The sequence below is a fragment of the Geotrypetes seraphini genome, chromosome 1, assembly GCF_902459505.1.
Source record: "Geotrypetes seraphini chromosome 1, aGeoSer1.1, whole genome shotgun sequence".
Lineage (NCBI taxonomy): Eukaryota > Metazoa > Chordata > Amphibia > Gymnophiona > Dermophiidae > Geotrypetes > Geotrypetes seraphini.
Window position 1 is genome coordinate 454,355,845 of NC_047084.1, and position 21,519 is coordinate 454,377,363.

The window sequence follows — 21,519 nt, forward strand, 5'->3', positions numbered from 1 at the left end:
AGATGCCCGCGATTGCTTAGGGCACTCTCAATCCCTCTGCTCTCGCAGGGAGGTTCGGCATCGTCTAGAGATGTGGCAAATTTGACTGAGCTCCGCGATCAGGATCCTTGTGGGTCCTGGGACCTGGCTGACAATCCCACAATATGCAGGTTCTTCAATCCTGCTCGTTATTACGGAATCAGGGAGTGGGTCATTGGTATGGGCAGACTCGATGGGCTATAGCCCTTTTCTGCCGTCAATTTCTATGTTTCTATGTTTCTATGTTTCTAATCTCTGCAGGAATTAAAGCTGCAGCCCGATCAGCCAGTCCAGGTGGCATGTTCTCTCATGAGTGATCAGAGGCTGCTAACTGCCTCCTTTCCTGATAACTCCGATGTGGTTAGTATCCTGTCAGAGATTTTGGATAACCCAGAGGGTCCCTTGAGATGTTCTCGTGGCGGTCGGATTTACGAAGCACTTTGCTTCTCCAAAGATGGATTCAGCTGTGGCTCAGGTCACCAAGTATACTTCCCTCCCTTCTGATGGAGGGGTGGTTCTGAATGATGTTCAGACAAATGTGTGGATTTTATCCTTAAACACTTTTTTTGTTTCGGCTGCAGCCGGTGTCAAGGCGGCCCAGTTTCATTCTTCGTTGCTCGGGCATGCCACTCCAAACTGCGCCATGACCTGACACTGTGGTGCTACGTGATTTGGACTTTCTCATCTCCAGGGTGAATTATATGGCTGATGTAATATTGAAAGTTTTTGCCAAGCTGGGTGCTTATTCAGTGGCTGCCCGGAGGTTGCTGTGGTTCAGGTGGTGGTCTAGGGACTCCTCCTCTAAGATCACCTTGTGCAAGTTGCCCTTTAAGGGACTGCTTCTGTTCAACCAGGATCTTGGATGGCTGTATGGGAAGTATAGAAGACCGCACACCCAAGGCTTTGCCTGGGAACAGGTCACGTCCCACCAGGAGTTTGGGATGTTCTACATTTCACCCGTTTCGATGTCCTACCTTCTCAGGGCAGAAATATTCTTCGTCTTCTAGGCCCTGTTTCGAGGGGAGGGGGGGTGTCTGGCCGTTAGCAGTCCTCAAATAGGTGTCTTGCAGACCCCCCCCTAAAAAACAGTTCTGACACCAGGCCCCTGGCACCTCTCCTGCACATTGGGGGGCAGCTGTCTGCCTTCCTAGTTGAATGGGAGACCGTCCCATCTGACCACTGGGTCTTGGAGGTACTCCGCAACAGGCTCATATTGAAGTTTCTCTATCCTCTCTGAGTACTTTCTTGATTCCTTTACAGGCTGCTCTGAGAAGGCACTTTGGGTACAGGCCAGTGCCTGGTGGTAAATGATGCATAAACCCACTGGTGCCGGAATAAAGGGAGGATTTACAAAAAAGAAGATTAGCAACGGGTAAGAACCTAATCTTTCGTTAGTAATCAGGCCCCATTATTGATGATGAAATTTGCATTAAATAATGCACGATAAAGTGCAATAATATGTGTTAATATATAAATATAGGTTAGTAAATCTAGTTCTTAATTTGTGACTAAGGAAATGGAAGGTAAAGTGATTTTTCCTAAGTTACAAGAAACATCAGTGGGAGAAGTAGAATTTGATCCCTGGCATTCCTGGTGTTTGTTTTTTCTGTCCTACCTACAGTATGGGCTATACCAGTGGTCTCAAACTCGCAGCCTGGGGACCACATGTGGCCCGCCAGATACTATTTTGAGGCCATATGTTTATCATAATCACAAAAGTAAAATAAAACAGTTTCTTGATCATAAGTCATGCCACAAGTTCCCCCACTCCCTCATCCTTAAAAAATTAATAATAAATTAGGTGAGGGGATGCTCATTTCCTCCTGGTAAAGGTCCAGCCCCTACCCACCCCCAACGCTGGGACCTGCCCTCCGACAATCTCCCTGACAACCCCTTTACCTTTTCATTGAAAGTTGGGCAGGAGGGATGCCCACTCCCTCCTGCCAGCATGCCCACCTCTTCAAAATAGTGGGCCTTTCCCTTCCCAATGCATCCTGGAAGGGCCTTAGGTATCTGAGACAATCAAGGCCTTGGACCCTTCTCAGTGCATCCCAGAGGCATCAGGCAGGGACAGAAGGCCCTGATTGGCTCAGTTGCCAAAGGCCTTTTCTCTGGGAGGGGCCTAAGCAAATCTGGGCCTTAGGCCCCTCCCAGTGCATCCCAGAATGCACCAGAAAGGGGAAGATCCACCATTTTGAAGAGGCAGGCTTGCCGGCAGGAAGGAGTTGGCATCCTTCCTGCTGATCTGCAATTTAAATGTAAGGGGCTTTTCGGGAGGTTTGAGGGGAGAAATTTTTTAAATATTTTTTTATTTTTTAAGATTGAGCATCAGGGCCTTTACCAATCGATGCTCAGGCACTGATAGGAAAGTAAGACTACTACAGCTTAGACCCTGCTGGTAAAGTTTGCACAGGAAACCTTGTATTTCCCTGCTGTGCATTACATGGAGTGTTGATTAGAATACTAATGATCTCCTTGTAATGCATTAGCATATGACGATCGTAGCAGTCATGGAGAACCCTTATGAGCATTGGCAGGAGTTTCCTTGCAAGGGAACTTTTTGTACTTTGGGGCCTCAGGGGCATAGCCAGACTCCCAATTTTGGGTGGGTCTCAACCCAAAGTGGTGAGTATGAGAACCACACCCTGAGCCGGCATCTCTGTCTCACCTCAGGCTATCAGGCATCTCTCAACTCTCCTCCTTCTAGCACGTGTACCTTTTAAACTTTCATTTCTTTGCTGGCAGCGAGCCTTCCCTTTAACTTGCTTTCACCTTTGTGGAAATAGGAAGTTGCATCAGATGGAAGGTTCATTTTGTACAAGGTGGGAAGAGGGAGGAGGGGGAGATCTAAAAGACATTCAATCATCTGCTGGGGAGGGGATGATGTTGGGAGCCTTCAGCTGGCAGGGCTTGGGAAGCCCTGCCAACCACATCAGAAATGCGCCACTGCTGGGTGGCCCAGTTCCCACCTGGACCCATCTGTGGCTTTATCGCTGGTAAGTCTCACTGCTGTACAGTTTGACTTGTGGAAAAAAATGCTTACAAGAGGATGGCTTTGGGGAGGCATGGTGTTGGCTTATTTAAAGAACATTTTCTGTGTTTTCTGGTGTGAATAGAAACGTAGACATATGATAGCGGATAAAGGCCAAATGGCCCATCCACAGTATCCACTATCTCCTCTCCCTAATAGATCCCATGCGCCTGTCCCACTCTTTCTTGAATTCAGACAGTCTTTGTCTCCACCAACTCTACCGGGAGCCTATTCCACACATCTACCACCCTTTCTGTAAAAAAGTATTTTCTTAGATTACTCCTGTCTATCACCTTGTATCTTCATCCTATGCCCTCTCATTCTGGAGCTTCGTTTCAAATGGAAGACTCGCCTCATGCTCATTATGCCATGTAGGTATTTAAATGTCTCTCTCATATCTCCCCTCTCCTGCCTTTCCTCTAAACTATACATATTGAGATCTTTAAGTCTGTTCCCATATGCCTTATGACAAAGACCACTGACCATTTTAGTAGCCTTCCTCTGGACCAACTGACCCCTTTTTGAAGGTGTGGCTTCCAGAATTGTACACAGTATTCTAAATGAGGTCTCGTCAGGAAAGGAGAGTAACTGGTACCAACACAAATACATCTTCTTTACAACTACTGTGCTGTAGTTGGGAGGGAAGTAGGGAGAAGAATCTGAGGTTAGAAAGAAAGGAGAAAACAATGCCCCACCCTGGCACTGAAGCAATAATATGTCTCTCTCTTTCTTTTTCCCCCCCTGACTTCCACAGTCCCACCTGTGATCATAAAGGAGTGGTCTGCTTACAAGGGAAAATCTCCCCAGACTCCAGAGTTAGTTTCCGCACTGACTTTCAGGGAATGGACCTGCCCCAATCTGAAGAAACTATGGCTGGGGAAAGCAGTGGAAGATAAAAATCGCAGGATGAGAGCTTTCCTGGCCTGCATGAAGTCAGATACACCCAGCATGCTTAACCCAGCTAATGTCCCCACTCATCTGTTGCTGATGTGCTGTGTCTTACGGTAAGTGATATGTCTATATGCTTTTATCTCTTGGTCATCCATGTTATCTGCTGTTCTGAGGTGTATTTTAGAGGATGTAGATTAATGTCCTGTTTCCACCTGCTAGTCTCTCTCACCTATTCAGATAATTTTTTCAAAGGACAATCAGGATAGCAGCATCAGTATGGGAGAGATCTTCCTACAGAACACAAGGATGGAGCAGTGATGAAGGTTAAGATCTTTCTAAAGAGATCAACTACACAAGTGCAGGAGTTCCTCTTTGGTGTCTTTGCACAGGGCCATTTCACTACTCATTACTCCCCGTAGGGCCCAATTGTGCTTATTTTTGTCATCTTGATTTTTCTTCCTTAAAATATCTTTGGGGTTTTTTTCTATTGTATATGAAGTTTCTTTTTTTTTTTAATCTTTTTAATATTGCCTTAGTTTACACTGGCAATGGTGCATCAGGTAGCATTGGTGGACATTTTTACCATAAAGTACACAATCACTTGGCAGGTTTAAGTTTTGCTGTGTTGCACTAGGAAGCTGACCAAACAAATTATTAATCAAATGAGCCTCAGACGCCCACGAGGACTTCAAAATCCCTGCTGCATTGGCAAAGCTATATTCAGCTTAATGTTCACAATATCATAGGCTCCTCTTGCAGTCGGGGGAAGCATAGTAAAAAATACTTGAAGGCACTAAAACCTATTGAGAAAAACCTACACTTCTAACAACCCCGGCCGCAGAGCTTGAAATGTATTCATAGTAATAACCACAGCAACACTGGACGTAGTTATCAACAATGGTTCCAATCCACTCTACTTAACTCATAAAGCTGACATCCTTCTTTCTTGAGTCCATACGTTAGCCATGCCATGCTGCCCTCCGGACATGCAATTGTAATCCAACTTGTAATAGAAGAGCAGTCAAATTCACACACTCTCAACAAGATCCTTGTTTTGCCAAAAGTCTGCTGCTTCAGGAGAAAAGGGTTCTCTTTATTTTCATGGAAAATCCATTTTCGCAAAAAGAGCTTCTCAAACTATGACAATGACTTAACAGTGGTGTGAGGATTTAAACCTCCGCTCTCAGATTCACCAATCATTGATTCATTTTGTTTTTTCCTCTGTTGCCGATGGAGGCACGTATGAAGTTTAAGTTTGGATGTTTTTGCTTTAAGGTAGTATTCGGTTTAGCCCCTAAATATATAACTGACCTTTTCTCTTTCTCAACCAATAGACATAAGAGAAGCTCACACTTGAATTTTGTTTCTCCACTGGTTAGAGGATGTAAATTTAAAAGTCATCATCAACATCTTTTCTCATATCAAGCAGTACTATGGGGATAAAGATCTGGAACAATTGTTTATGCTTGCTAATACTTATGGGGAATTTAGGAGACACCTAAAAACATATCTGTTCCTGAAGTACTTAGGCAGCTGATTTGTACAATCTCTCCCACAATAACTGATATCTAGAGCTGTTAGTCACTAGTTTTTAACTTGTTAGTTCTACTCAATTTGAAGCATTATTAATCATTGTAAACCGCATAGAACTTCATGGTCCTAAACTAAACTAAACCTTAAGTTTGTATACCGCATCATCTCCACAAAAGTAGAGCTCGACACGGTTTACAGGAATTAATATAGAAAGGAACTCCAATGGAAAGAGGAAGGGCTTAGTAAAAAGAAAGAAAGAGGGACTTAGTATAATGGAGAGGGAGGGAGTAGTTACATTTTAGAGAAAAGCCAAGTTTTCAAATGTCCTGTGGTATATAAGCTGTTATTATTATTCACCATATAATCCCAGAAAGTATACTCAGTTCCTCAGCACTATGTCTGAAAACACACAGAATGCACATCTGTATGTATGGGGCTTAGATACCACATACCATTCTATGAATCTTTGTGGTTATTGAGCATTTTGAGAAACTCTTCAGCTCCCCAAAACCCAATCTAGGTCCATCAACATTGGTGGAATTGACCTCCATAAGTCCTGATGCTTTACCAGTGATTCATTAACATCAAGGAAGCATCACTTTCCCTCAGAGTTAAGCACTGAGAGACAGCATAGAACCAAAGCATTGTTTGCCTCATCTAAAAAAAAACAATTATTCCATCAAAGAACTCTGATGCAGAGTACTTAATAAAGGCAAAAAAGCATAGTCTTTGATCCTTTGTGCATGATGACAGGAGAACGAAAATCCTGGTAACAGTTACATCACTTCACAAGTTTCCTTGCAGACAGGACCATCCTTGAGCACATCTAGGAGAATGTAGCAGCTTTCTGAGACCTAGGTCAGAGACAACTCTGACCCAGGAAGATGTTGCCCCTTCTCCTGGACACCATATGTCTTTAGAAGGATTCAGAGAAAGTTGACTCCATCTGGCAAACATCACTGCATTGGTACTAGCTGCATTGATATCATGATTCCACTAAAATAATGCTGATCAAGCTTCTATCCAATTTGACCCTGCTTGACGGAGGAAGTGATGTCACCAGCCTGCATGGACAGCTGAGTGCCACATGCCTTACTTTGAAATCATGTCTCATCTGCTTCTTTTAGAGGAGCTTTGCGCCTACTGTTGTGGCTGTTTAAAGAGGAAAGTTGTCTGCCTAGCTTGGTGGTGTGAATGGCCCAACTCGCTTGCACAAATTAGAAAATTTATGCATATCAACCCAGTGGCCTAGGAGTGTCCAAGATGGGGGCGTACTATTCCGGCGGAGTCTGAAACACTGTCGGAAGACATTCCCACCGGGCATTCAGCTCCTCTACAGACAGATCCCATGCAGGAGGTAAAAGAATTATTGCAGATAATTAGTGGGGATGTCAAAATGGTGCAGGAAGAACTAGCTACAGTGACAGCAGAACTTTGGATGAATGAGATGGAGGAAAATCAGGATAAGTTGCTTGATTTGGAAGCCCATGCAAAAGAGATGCTTACCCAATAAACTTTCATGCTTGATAAGATGGAAGACCTAGAAAATCGGAGCAGGTGCTCCAATATTTGCATCGGGATATCCCTGAAGTGGCTGAATATAACAACTTTGAGCAAGTGGTGCAAAAGATTGCTAGCTTGTTACTTTCAAAAGATTTCTCCTTGGTCCCTCCTGAGCCCCATATGTATAGAGCGAGCCCATAGAGCACCGTTGGTGCCCTGCAGAAATAAACCCAGGCATATTATTGCGTGTTTTCAAGATTTCAAAATTAAAGAAGTGATTATGAGATCTGCAAGAGTGAAAGGGATTGTAACCTGGGACACCTATGATAATAATAATAATAATAACTTTATTCTTATATACCGCCATACCCAGAGAGTTCTAGGCGGTTTACATCAATTAGCAAATGACCTGCATTGAAAAGCAGATTTACAACAAATTACAAGCAGATTTACGATAAATTACAAGCAGATTTACGATAAATTACAGCAATTTACAATGATGAATTATAACAATTTACAACAGTCAGCAATGAAATTACAGCAGTTTACAACAGTCTGCATTGAAGGGAAGATTTACCACAATTTAACAGAAATTGCAGCTTTGATCGAACTAGACAAGGGAAGTAGAGAGTGCGAAAAAGGGAGGGTCTGGTGAAGGAGGAAGGGGGCAGGGGTGGGGCAGGTGTTATGTGGGGTGAAGGGATTATTAAGGGTCGTTTTTGCTGAATAGGTAAGTTTTTACTAGTTTTCTGAAGGCAAGGTAAGTGGGGGCCTCGAGTATCATCTGGGCTAGCCATGGGTTCGACTTGGCTGCTTGGAAAGCAAAAGTTCTATCGAGGAATCTTTTGAGAAGACAGTGTTTTGGCGAAGGGAAGGCAAACAGTTGAATTCTGCGTGATGTCCTGTTGTTGCAATAAAGGTTAAAGTGGGTATTTATGTAGCTTGGAGAAGAACCGTTAACCGATTTGTAGCATAAGCATTCGAATTTAAAAAGAACTCTAGATTCAAATGGCAGCCAGTGTAGTTGGTGGTAGAAAGGGGTGACATGTTCCCATTTCTTTAGGCCAAAGATGAGGCGCACTGCGGTGTTTTGGATTATTTTTAGTCTCCTGGTAGTTTTCTTTGTGGCGTTAAGGAAAATGATGTTGCAGTAGTCGAGAATGCTGAGGATGGAGGATTGTACAAGTAGGCGGAATGCAGTGTCATTGAAGTATTTTTTTATGGTGCGAAGTTTCCAAAGTACCGAGAAGCTTTTCCTAACGATGAGGTCGGTATGGTTTTCTAGGGATAGGTTTTTGTCCAGCGTGACTCCCAGAATTTTTATGGTCGGATCGAGGGGGAAGGTCATTCCTTTTAATTGAATTGTGGTTTCCTTGATTTTATCTTTGGGGGAGGCTAGGAAGAATTTTGATTTGTTGGGGTTTAATTTCAGTCTTAATGAAAGCATCCAGAGTTCTATCTGGTTGAGAATGTTTGTAATGTGGTCGAGTAGTTCTTGTGAAAAGTTGGTTAGTGGGATGGCTATTGTGATATTGTCTGCATAAATGAAGAATTTGAGATTTAGGTTGTGTAAGAGTTTACCTAGGGAGGCTAGGTATATGTTGAATAGGATGGGGGATAGGGGGGAGCCCTGCGGGACCCCACAGGTGTTAACCCAGCAATAAGAGAAAGAGTTATTCTTGAATACCTTGTATGATCTATTTTGTAGGAACCCCTGAAACCAGTTGAGGACCTGGTCTGAGATGCCAATGTGAGCTAGGCATTCAAGAATGGTGTGGTCGACCAGGTCAAAAGGTCGAGATATATCAAGGTCTCATGGCAGTAACCCTATGGAGGAGAGTGGACCTAAGATCCCTGCTGGTACATGTCAGGGGGCTTAATATTAAATATCGTTGGAGGCATTCCTTTGCTATTCTTTTCCATTTGGTAGGCAAGCTTTGTGCGGTTCGTACCCTGGAGGAGGTGGCCCTGTTGTTTCCATTGGAGAAATTTACTACATGTGCCTCCCCTCCCCCTGATACACAACAGAGCTCTCAACTAAGAGATCAGAGGGGGTGGCGTTCACGTTGGCAACGGGTGGCTTGAAGGGGGGTGGCAGACTGACACGACATTCTACAGAAGATCCTCCATTCGTGAAATAACTAGTTTAGCGAAAGTAACATAACTGAGAATGCGGGCATAGAAGTCAAGATTCTGTGCCTGGTCAGCAGTTTAAGTGGGGTAGAGAGTCCATTGAAGATGACCCTCACACTGAATGGTCCGTGGAAGCAACTTACATAGAAATGTGTAAAAGTCGAGGTTTTAATTTTGTCAGATGAATTGAGGTTTCCTAAATAGTTGAAGAAATGGGCATCTCAGCAGGTACAGTTTGGAAAATATAATTGACAAAAAGTTGAGCGTGCCCAAGGTTACTGCAAGATGGGTTCCAAAAATGCTGTCGCCATGTGCTGTCAGGAGATCTTGGAGATGCTCCATGAAGAAGTGGTGAATTTTTTTCATTGTTTGGTGACTGGAGATGAGACTTGGATCTTTCACAGGGATCCTGAGTCCAAAAGGAGTCAATGCAGTAGAAGCAACCCCAAAAAAGTTAAAGACAGAAAAATCTGCAAGCATGGCAACTGTCTTGTGGGATGATGAAGGACTTTTGCTTCTGGAGTTCTTGCCACACAAGACTACTAAAACTAGTTATGCCAACACAATGATCACTTTGTGGGAGTCGATCAAGGAGAAAAGAATAGAAAAACTCAAAGCAGTTGTGCTGTTTCTTCAATTAACAATTAACAATCGGGGGGGGGGCATGGCTTGGAGGTACAGCTGGATGGTCGGGTGAAGATTGAGCTCTGCAGTTACAAGCTTTATGAAAGAAGTTTTAAGCTACTAAATTAATTTCCTTCAGTGATAATTGAAAGTTTAGTTTCAATAATGGCTTCGAGCAAACAGACGAAGAATGAAGTGGCTGGCACAGGATCGGGGAGTGCTAAAAGATCAAAATTAGAACCTGTGACTCCTTCGAAAGTGCCGTTGCCCAAAGAAGATAACGGTGACATTTTAGCTCAGCAGAAGCTAATCACTGATATAGTTTCGGACAATGCTCAAAAGCTGAAGGAGGTGAAGGACGAAGTCAGAATCCTCACAGCACATATGGAACAGATCGAAATAAAAATAGATCAAATGGAAAAAAGAACGGCAGCAAATGAAACTGAAATACGAAAATGCAAATCATATAGAGAGAAAATGGATGCTGTCTCTAAAGAGTTGGAGGATTGTATTAATAGGGGGAAAAGGAATAATTTAAGAATTATTGGGCTCCCGGAGGGAGTTGAAAATAATGATGCAATCTCTTTCCTCAAAAACTTTCTCCCTAAGATCCTGCCTCTCAAGTCAAAGTATCCATTAGAATTTGAGAGGGCTCATAGGATCCCTGCAAGAAGAACTGGTAAAGATCCGAGGCCACGTCCACTGATTTTTAAGCTTTTAAGGCATCAGCAAGTCATGGAAATTATATGGCTGGCAAAAGAAAATAAAAATTTGAAGTGTCAGGATTCAAAAATTCATATAGTGTCAGATTTCGCTAAGTCTACTGCTGAAAAAAGGAAAAGATTACTTGATCTACGGCCACAAATGAGACATATAGGGGCCGAATATGGCTTGATATACCCTGCTATAATGAGGGTTACCTATGCCAATAAGTCAATGAGTTTTGAGGATCCTGAAAAGTTAAAGGTATTTTTGGAAGCATGTGAACAACCGATGATTTCATAAAAAGGAGAGAAAAAAAAGGGAAAAGTCATTCACTTTTAATATCGTATTTTTTTTTGATTGATTTTTTAAGAATTTTATTTAAACATAGTGGAGATTGGTATGTAAGGCATTGCGTAGAGTGTAAGGTGGAATCTTTTTTTTTTTTTTTTAAATTCTTTATTCATTTTATATTTTACATCAAGTGCACAGAAAATATCAACAATTAAATTAATACATCACTTGAAATTCCACAAATTTCTCCTTAATTAAGATTTATCCCCATCCCTTCCACCGTACTAATCTCAAATAATATATATAATATAATAAATTCTGTCCTTCCCTTCATATCAAATAATGAAAATCAAAAACCCACCCCCCACCCCATACTTTCATTTATGTTAAACATCGAAAAATGATATCTAATTATTACAATAATTTATTAATGGTTCCCCACACATCCTGAAATTTTTTAAAATACCCTTTTTGAACAGCTAAAGTTCTTTCCATTTTATAAATGTGACACACTGATCTCCACCAAAAACTATAATTCAATCTGTTCAATTTTTCCAATTATATGTTATTTGCTGAATGGCAACTCCTGTTTGTTAGGTGGAATCTTTTTTGAATTAACTGTTATAACCGTCCTGGATGCACAGCATTAATAGATAAAATTCTATTTAGAATACTTGAAAAGATGGCTCGTGAAGATATGCAGAATAGATGGTCTCCAAGGCTTTTAGATTCTATTTAATAATTATTTCACATTTGGTTGAAAATATGAGCTTGCGTCATATTAATGAGCTTGTAAGATTTTGAATGTTAATTGGAATACATACAGTAATAACAGAAAAGGTTATTACTGTATGTATTCCATGGCATGGCATATACAATAGTGGTTCGGGCTCCTAAGTTTTCCCATAATGATGGACGACAAAGGGAGTCATAGCATTGTTATGGTTAGACAGTCGGGTTTCTTTGAAGATTTCAAAGGGAAGATCAGAATGTCTTTCTTACTTAGAGCCCGGGACCAGCAATCCTTCTTCACAGTGCTATGCTTTAAAGAAGTATTGGAATTGTCCAAATGTGCGTTGTCAACAGTTATCAGCAATATAGCAATAACCATCTAATGAACTTATTATCGGCTCAGTCATCGTTGTGGAATGATGCAGAGAAGCTGACTTTGTTATGGAGTCTGAGGGTCGTGAACTATTTGGCAGCTACTTAGTTTTCTTTTGTAATCTTTTTGACAATGAGCTGTGCAGGGCTTCCTATGTTAATGGTTTCAACCTCGGACTGCTGCTGTTCTTCCGGGTTAAAGGAAGCACGGAAACAGCCCATATGCCGGGGAAAACCAGTCCTAACATAAAGGATCATTTGCTGCAAGACATGAGAGGATGTGGTGAGAGTTACCAAACTTCTTCTTGAAGACACATAAATATGGGTTATACCCACAAGATATCGTGTTTTATTACGAGATTCTTCTTCTGAGGTCATGGGATTGCATTATGTATCAGGCTACGCTCACCTTTTGTTGGTTCCTAATCTGGATTTACTATGCAGACCTACATATTGTCAAATATATTTTATTGAGCACCAACAAAAACAACAATAAGAAAACGAGTACAAAGAACAACAAGGCAGCTCCAAATTTCACACAAAAATCCACCAAACTCTCCCCACCAACCCAACCCTCAACCCATCCCCCCCTCTCTCACTGATACAAACAAAGTACAATAAACAAAGGAAAAAACAACTACCTGGGGCCTAGCAGTTCAAAAAGCGGCTACGAACCACCAGAGACAATGTGGTCCAAAAAGGCTCCCAAATTCATTGGAAGGCCCGTCCAGGTAAGGAAGAAATATCCTGGACTCCTCTCCGTTCCCAAGAAAGCAACATAATCATGTGATAACGCCAGAGGGAATAGTCAGGTGCCTCCGCTTCCATCCACTTAAGCAAAATGCATTTGATAGCAATCAAAGCAGCCCAACGAAGAAATGCATAGGCCCCGGGCCGATGGAAATGCAAGGAGGCTCCAAATAACACCAAGGCTGATCTCCTTACTGTAATGTTCCAAGTGCCATCTACAAAAAGAAAAACAGCGTCCCAAAAGGTCTGTATGGATGGACAAGACCAGAACATGTGGTTGAGACCTGTGTCCGGAGCACAACAGCGCCGGCAGTCCACAGTCGGGCAGAGCCCCGCCAGGAAAGCTCTCCAAGGAGAAATATATATGCGGAGAGTCAATTTGTAGTGTTCCCAAAAAATAGCATATTTACTATACAAAGGTAGCTTTTTGATGGCAGTCAAAATTACATCTTCAGAGAATTCCATATTTAAATCCGGCTCCCAAGCATCCCGCAATCTGAGACAATCAAATGCAGACCTACATATAAAGTTGCTGAAACTGCCTAAAACCCAGAAAATTGGACTGTCCAGGCCTGTTAGTTGATGTTAGGTCTGTCCTTCCTTGTCTTCATGCTGCGTTTCTACAAGAAGGTCAATTCTGATCTATACAGGACTTGTGATACATTTTCCACCTTTTTTGTGAAGCTTGACAGATGGGTATACTGACATAAGGTTGATAGATTAATATCAGCACAGCCCCCTGGGACTAGGGTGAAGCGTTTCACATAAAGAAGGTTCTTGTGTAGATAAACTATTTTCTCATACTCTTTTATTGTGAGTTTGACAATAAACTTGCTCCAGGAATGTGTTTTCAGGGAAGGAATTTCTGTTTAGATTCATATTTAACAGATTCATAAACAAATTAGAAAATATTTTATTGATTTGTATATTTTACTGATGAGTATAGTTTTATTTATTATTTGTCATTATCAAAATAATTATGATAGTATGCAGGATGATATAATTTAGTATTGAGATATTAAATTTATGATATATGATTTTCCTGTGTATAATAAATATAAAAGATGATAGTAGAATAAAGACGGGATGAAATAGAAAAAAAATTTAAATTGTATACTAATAAGTTTTAAGATGGGTACAATTTATAATAGCTTATACTAATTAAAAATTATATTAGAAGATTATTAAATTTGTGGAAATCCACTTTTATGTATAATGTAACCCCACTGTGGTCCGACCGGGACTCCACAGCGCTCCAAGTGGTTACTCTAGAAAAGAACACTAGCGTGTGACCCGGCCTGGAGTCAGCCTGCAGGACTGAACTGACACACTCAGGAACACAAATCAAAATCACACAAAAAGAAGTTTGACTGAAAGTATTTCTTCTTTATTCATCCAAGACATAAAGGTCAATACTCCATACACAAGGATGAAAACGGCAGAAGGCAAACACTCCAGCAAAACAAAATGCAAAACTGGAAACAAAATAAAACAGTTCAAAAATAAAGTCCAAACTGCAGCTGAGACCTCAGTGCTAGCACTTCCTGCTCCCAAACAGGATTGTCCAATATGCCAAAAATAAAGTTCTTTGCATCAGTTCTCACACTTTATAGTCCTTAACAGAACAAAGCCTTTGGTAGCAAATATGGTACTGCCGGGAAAAAGGAGAGTTTCTTAGGTTTTGCTAATAAAAAACCCACTAGTAATGGCTTTCACAAATTCCCTCCCAGGGTGACAGCAAAACCTCTCCCCAGAGACACTTCCAGCTTTACAGAAAAACAAAAGATTCTGAGCTCAAATCACTAGCTCTAAAATTCCACAGTTTCAAAAGCAAACAGTTTCTTGAAAAACAAATCTTACTGTTTGCAGCTGGTAATCAAGCCAACCTCCATGTCTTCAGGTAAGTTTCCACCAACTTCAGGAAAGCTTTCTTGGACTTCCATCGGCAGTTCCGTGTCCAGCAAAGACAATTCCTTGGCTTGTCCAGTCTCCTCCACCTCCATAAGTGTAGGTCTATCACATCTGCTTGACCCAGGGAGATCCCCAGTGAGAACCAGCTTAAACCTTCTCCCTAGCCGGCCTGCCTGTCTGTTCTCCACTGTGGGTTTTTGTATCCTAGGGGCACGCCCTAAACTAGCTGTGTCAGCAGGACTCAAAGTGGCTCTTGGGCTCCTCCGGTGGTGACCTGAATACTGATCGCCTAATTCCCTTTCTGAAAGATCAGGCTTCCTCTGGTGGTTAACAGGAAAATTGACAGGTTCAGGAACCGAAGGAACTTTACCCACTCCATTCCTAGCTTTCTTTTGTACCCTGCCTTCAGACCTGACTGGGACCCTGGCGGGTATGACGCCAGAATGGCCACAATAAATAATAAGCAACAATTAATTAATATAAATAATGATTGATTGAGGTGTGGTATGGGATGATATGATTACCTTATTAATTATATCATTATTAATTGTCACTGTATAGTAAGGTATAGCAGATTTTGGAGAAATTAGAGGAGGCTTTATAAAATATTTTGGGTGGATTTATATTGATATTTATCTCATTTTATTTAAATACTTTACTAGATGAAATTTTTGAAGTGATGGGAATTTGTGATTTGAGAATTCTTTTATTATAATTTATATAGTTGTATTGATACAATTTGCGTTTAAGTACTATATTAATTTTTGCATGAATTAAATTATATATATCTATATGAATTAGTTATAAGATAATAATTTTATTTAATGATATATTAAGATATTCTATTCTTAGATAATATAAATTGATACATGGAAAACATTGCGTTACGTTAGTAATTTAACATCTATTCCAATAAATAAATCAACAAATCAATCTTTATGGATAAACTCCAAGATTCAAATTGGCGGATTTCAAATCCTATGGAAGCATTGGATTATTGCAGGTATACGAACTCTAAATGATGTTATTTCAAATGGTAAACTGCTTGATTTTTCACAGTTGCAACATAGATTTGGTCTTAATAAATCACAAAGTTTTAAATGGTTGCAACTGAAGCAGGCTATTCAGGTGGGGTTCCCTGAATGGAAAAATTTTAATAATCAGTATAGTCTGGAGTTCCTATGCTTTCAGGCGGATTTCCTGGGACACCAGGCCGCACAGTGATATAAATTAATATCTGGATATATGAATAAAAAACCAAAGACTGGTCTTAGAGATATTTGGAGCATTGAGATCAAGCATCAAATTTCTGCATCTCAATGGCCACGAATTTGGTCTTGGAGAATGAGATGTACAGTAGAGAATGACACGGGGAGCGATCCCCGCAGCGAACCGCTGCGTGGCTGCGGTTTGGCTGCGGGTTATGGTGACCTCATTAGCAAATCGCCGCAGACGCGGGGACAAATCCTTTCACCGCCCGCAAAAACGGTGAATAGATTTGTCCCCACAGGCCAATGTCCCCCCTTCTAGGAACCGCTATTTACCTGTGTTTCACCTGCACGTTGCCGCATTGACTCCGCCCCCCAATATACTGGCTCCTCATTTGTCAGATCAACCCTTCCTGCCAATAGAACCCGCCCCCCCCCCGACGATCGCCGGCAGGAAGGTGCTCAGCCCTTCATGCCGACAGAACCAGCCCTCCCCAACGATCGCGGCAGGAGGGTACCCATCCCCTCCTGCCTACCCCAACCCCCCCCCAACGGCCCTCCCGACGATCGCAGCAGGAGGATATCCAACCCCTCATGCCAGCTCCCCAACAGCCCCCCTATGATCACTGGTAGGAGGGTGCCCAACCCCTCCTGCCGGACCCTCCCCCAACAAACCCCGCCATCCCGAAACACCACCCTTAGTCTTACTTTCCAAGTTGGACCGGACAGCTCCTCGCTCGTCTGGCCAGCAGGCCTGCCTCCGTCCAAATGAGGCGGGCCCGCCCCTCCCCTCCCCTGCCTAACCCACAGGATCCTAGGGCCTGATTGGCCCAAGCACCTAAGGCCCCTGCTATAGCGGGAGTGGCTTTAGGTGCCTAGACCAATCAGGCCCTAGGATCCTGTGGGTTGGGCAGGGTAGGGGCGGGCCCGCCTCATTTGGACGGAGGCAAGCCTGCTGGCCATACGTGTGAGGAGCCGTCTGGTCCAACTTGGAAAGTAAGACTAAGGGGGTTCCGGGGTGGGAGGGTTCGTTGGGGGGGGGTCCAGCAGGAGGGGTTGGGTACCCTCCTGCCGGCGATCTTAAGGGAGGCCATTGGGAGGACCGGCAGGAGGGGTTGGGTACCCTTCTGCTGCGATTGTCGGGAGGGCCGTTGGGGGGGGTGTCTACAGGAGGGGTTGGGTGCCCTCCTGCCGTGATCGCTGGGGGGAGGGGAGACTTGCAGCCGTAGCCGCGGTCACTATGCTAATCACGATTAGCATAGTGACCGCGATTAGGTACACGATTTGGTACACGATTAGGTACACGATTTGCCGCGATTAGGTACAGCGGCCGCGTCTACTTACCATATAGGCTAACATTGTAAGCATTAAAAGTACATGTCGTGTTTGTTTTTGTATAGTTATTAACTAATATTTAACTAAGTTTTAAAGTTTTAAAGAATGTTTCCTTTATACGTAAATAAAGAAAAGTATTTAAAATCGTACCCGTTTGAGGCTTTTATATATGCAGCGGTGACGGTGACGGGGCGGTGAATGGGGTTGCAGTGGCGGTGACGGGGCGGTGAATGGGGTGGCAGTGGCGGTGACGGGGCGGTGCAGATGATGGTGAGACGGGGACGGGGCGGTGACGGGGACCAATTTTTTCACCGTGTCATTCTCTAATGTACAGTGTCCGCATCTATGAGACAAACTTGGTTCTTTTTGTTACATAGAGCTTTTTGGACCCCAGTTTGTTTACAAAAGTTAGATAGCTCTAAGTCTAATAGATGCCGGCACTGTAATCTGGAAGCGGGGACATTGGATCATTTAATAGTTTATTGTCCCTGTATTATGACCTTTTGGAAGTCAATTTGGTCGCAAATAAATTGCCTATTAGAAAACCATGTAGCATTATCATATGATACTATTCTGTTCGGTATGTCTATGAGAACAAAAAGTCAAATTTCATCTAGTAATAACAAACTTTTATTGATTATGACAGGAGTCGCCATGCAACATATTACCAACAATTGGAAAAATTATTCTAATCTTAGTTGGAATTCTGTTGGAATTCATTGTGTCACATTTATAAGATGAAAAGAGTAATAGCTTTGCAGAAAGGAAACTATAAGGATTTTATAAAGATCTTGGGGCTATTGGCAACTCCAATTTATCTTATAGCCTGAAAACTTTCCAAATTTCTCAATCAATTCAAGTAAGCATGGAATGGTAGTTTCTGGATTCCTCAAATAAAGCAGTATATCATCTGCATAAGCAGAAATTTTATTTTCCCAATCTGCACGAGGAATACCCTGTATTTCCTTTGTCTGATGAATGGCTAATAACAAGGGTTCTAAAACAATATCAAAAAGCAAAGGACAACCTTGTCTAACCCCCCCTCCGCAAATTAAAACGCTCTGATAAATTGTTATTAATGTATAATCTTGCACCAGGGGAGTTATACAACGTCTGAATCATTTGGATAAACCCTGAACCTATACCAAACCATTCTAATGCCTGATACATGAAAGTCCATTCAACTCGATCAAAGGCTTTCTCAGCATCCAAAGAAACTACGAAAGCCGGTTCATTCATATTTTTTGTTAAATTTAGAGTATGAAAAGCCAATCTAGTATTGTTAGAAGAATGTCTCCTCGCAACAAATCCTGTTTGGTGCATATCAATAATAAAAGGGAGAGCCGTAGCCAATCGTAAAGCCAATATCTTAGCAAAAATTTTTCCATCAACATTGATTAACGAGATAGGCCTGTAGTTTGAAACCAAAGTGGGATCTTTGTTTGGCTTTGGCAACACAATTGTTAATGATTCTGCCATAGTACCTGTAATGCAACCTTTAATCAGTTGAAACTGCTATAAATTTAATAAATAGGGTAAAAGGGTATTTTGAAATGATTTATAAAACTCTACTGTAAAACCATCACCACCTGGAGCGGATCCAACTCTAAGAGACTTCAACGCTGCTTCTAATTCTTTTAGTAATATAGGCTCCTCTAAACTTCTTATTATATGTTCAGGAACCTTCGGTCCAATAATTAGATTTAAAAATTCTAAACCATCTTTTTCCCTATCCTCATAAGGCTCAGAAGAATACAGGTCTTTATAAAAATTTAGAAATTGTTTTAAAATATTTCCAATTTTAGTATGTGTTTCTCCATTTTCATCCTTTATTGCAATAATTTTTGTTCTTCTTTTCTTTGCTTTAAGATAATTTGCCAATAATCTTCCCGTCTTATTTGAGTTTCCATAATACTGAGTTTGCTAGGAAAACAAATCTTTCCTTACAAATTTAGAAGATATCTCATTATATTTGCCTTTTGCTTTTAACAAAGCCTGTAGGGTATTTTGCTCCCATCTTTTAACTAATTTATTTTCCAAATGTTTAATTTATTTTTCCAAGTCATAAAATTGTTTTTTAAGTTGTTTTCTAATATATGCCGAATATGAAATAATATTACCTCTCATGGTAGCCTTAAATGCATCCCATAACATTTCTATTTTAATATCTTCTGAGGTATTAAGTTGGAAAAATTCAATCATTTTTAGTTTAAATTCTTCAAGGAAGTTTGAATCTGCAATCAAAGTATTATCAAATCTCCAAACAGACTTATAGTAATCTTGTTCATCAGACTGTAACTCAATCCATACACCACCGTGATCAGAAAAAATGATAGGATCTATGGTGGCTTTTGTTACTTTCTGAATTATTTGAATTGAGACAAAAATATAATCTATTCTTGAAAAAGAATTATGGACCTGTGAACAAAGGAAAATTCCCGATCATTAAAACGAAGTATGCACCATACAGTGTTCTCCCCAGAAATTTTTTTCCAGCCGGGTGGCATGAAAAAGTAGCTGGGTGGGACGGGATGGGGAAATTTGGTGGTGGGGAAAATTAACCCCCTCTTTTACTAAGGTGCACTAGCATTTTAGCGCGTGCAAACCCCTGCGCTACGTGGAAAACTAGCGCCAACTCAATGCTGGCGTTAGCATCTAGCGCGCATGACAATTCCTCCGCGCGCTAAGCGCACACTAAAACCACTATCGTAACTTAGTAAAAGGAGCCCTAAATGTATACTATTTTTATTAGTTAATTATTATTATTATTTTCCAATGCTCAATATGACTTCCTTTTTTAAGGTTTGATACTTGTGCCAGAATATTTTTACTAAATTTAAAGAAGTATTTGCCCTCTTTCAAATGGTATAGAGGTTTAAAAAAGGGAAAGGCATTAATGAAGTCATTAGGTTCAATCTAGCCATTTATTTCTGCATGAATTTAAACAACTAAAAAAAAAGATAAATATAGCTCATCTAGTCATACAAGAAATGGCTCTACAGCAGGGGTGCCGACACTTTTTGGGCTTGCGAGCTACTTTTAAAATGACCAAGTCAAAATGATCTACCAACAATAAAATTTTTAAAAAAACACAAAGCACAATGTACGCAGAGAAAATGTTAATTATCATTTATATTCCGCAGGTTTTCAAAGAGGTCAAGGCAATGTCACCTCAGGAACAACTATACAAAAATAGACAAATATACCCCCTCCCTTTTTACTAAATCGCAATACTGGTTTTTAGAGCAGGGAGATGCACTGAATGCCCTGCGCTGCTCTCGATGCTCATAGGCTCCCTGCGCTAAAAACCGCTATTACAGTTTAGGAAAAGGGGGCCATAGTGCAAAATATAGAAAGCAGATATAAATTCTTAAAACAGACACATTTTGATCACTAAACTGAAAATAAAATCATTTTTCCTACCTTTTTGTCTGGTGATTTCATGAGTCTCTGTTTGCACTTCCTTCTTCTGACTATAAATCAAATATTTTTTTCTTTCTGCCCCTCCCTTTTTCTTTCTGTCTCTCTTTCTTTCTCCCTCCCCCTGCGCCCCAAGCCATCGCGCCAATTTCTCCATTTCCCCGATTCTTTTCCTACCCCCTAAGCCACCATGCCGATTTCTCCCTTCTTCCACGAGCCAGACCAGGAATGTACAAGCGCCGGACTCACAAGACTTCACCTCCGTTGTCAATTCTTATGTCAGAGAGGAAGTTCCAGGCCAGCCAGTCAGCGATTGGCTGGCCCAGAACTTCCTCTCTGACGTCAGAATTGACGTCGGAGATGAAGTCTTGTGAGTCCGGCGCTTGTACGCGCCTGGCCTGGCTCAGGGAGGCAGGAAGAAAAGGATTGCCAAGGCAACGCAATCGACTCGCATTGCCTTTGCGATCTACTGGTCGATCATGCTCGACCATTTGGGCACCCCTGCTGTTATGGTATCCTGTCCTGACCTGAGGAAAGGGGTTTAGTCCCCAAAAAACTGCCTTATTTCCATTTCCTATTTATAAACTTTAATCAATAGATACAATACTACTTGATTTTACGTAAAGCAACAAAAAAATTTTTTTTTCTACCTTTTGTTGTTTCTGCTTTAATCATCTTGTCTTCACTCTTCTTTCTAGCCAGCATCTATCCGCTCTGTCTTCCATACAGCATCAGCCCCTTCCATCCACTGTCCGCCCTCTCCCCGTTCCATATGGCATCTTCCCTCTTTTTATGCTCCTTCAATAAACTGTCTATCCTGTGCCCCTTCTCTTCTCCTTTGTACATGATTGATTTCAGCTCTGCCACCTCTCCATTTTTCTCTATCAACATCCCGTCCCCTATGTTCTGGCAACTCTCTCTTCTCCTTTCTTTCCTTCACACCCCACAGTCTGGTATCTTCCCTTCCCTGATTCTCTGTCATTTCACTTCTTTCCTTTTCTTCCATCTCTCCCTCCCCCTCCATGCTCTGACATCTTCTCCTTCCTTTCCCCCTTCCTTTTC

At 41.6% G+C, this 21,519-nt stretch overlaps 1 protein-coding gene across 2 annotated transcripts in view; it reads left to right on the forward strand.

Annotated features, from left to right (window-relative positions):
* FAM120C (family with sequence similarity 120C) overlaps positions 1 to 21,519 on the forward strand; it is a 183,763-nt gene that overhangs the window by 119,759 nt on the left and 42,485 nt on the right. For both annotated transcript variants that reach the window (XM_033921801.1, XM_033921812.1), the window contains exon 10: positions 3,804 to 4,053. In XM_033921801.1, the coding sequence (XP_033777692.1) occupies positions 3,804 to 4,053 (250 nt within the window). The remainder of the gene's footprint in view (positions 1 to 3,803; positions 4,054 to 21,519) is intronic.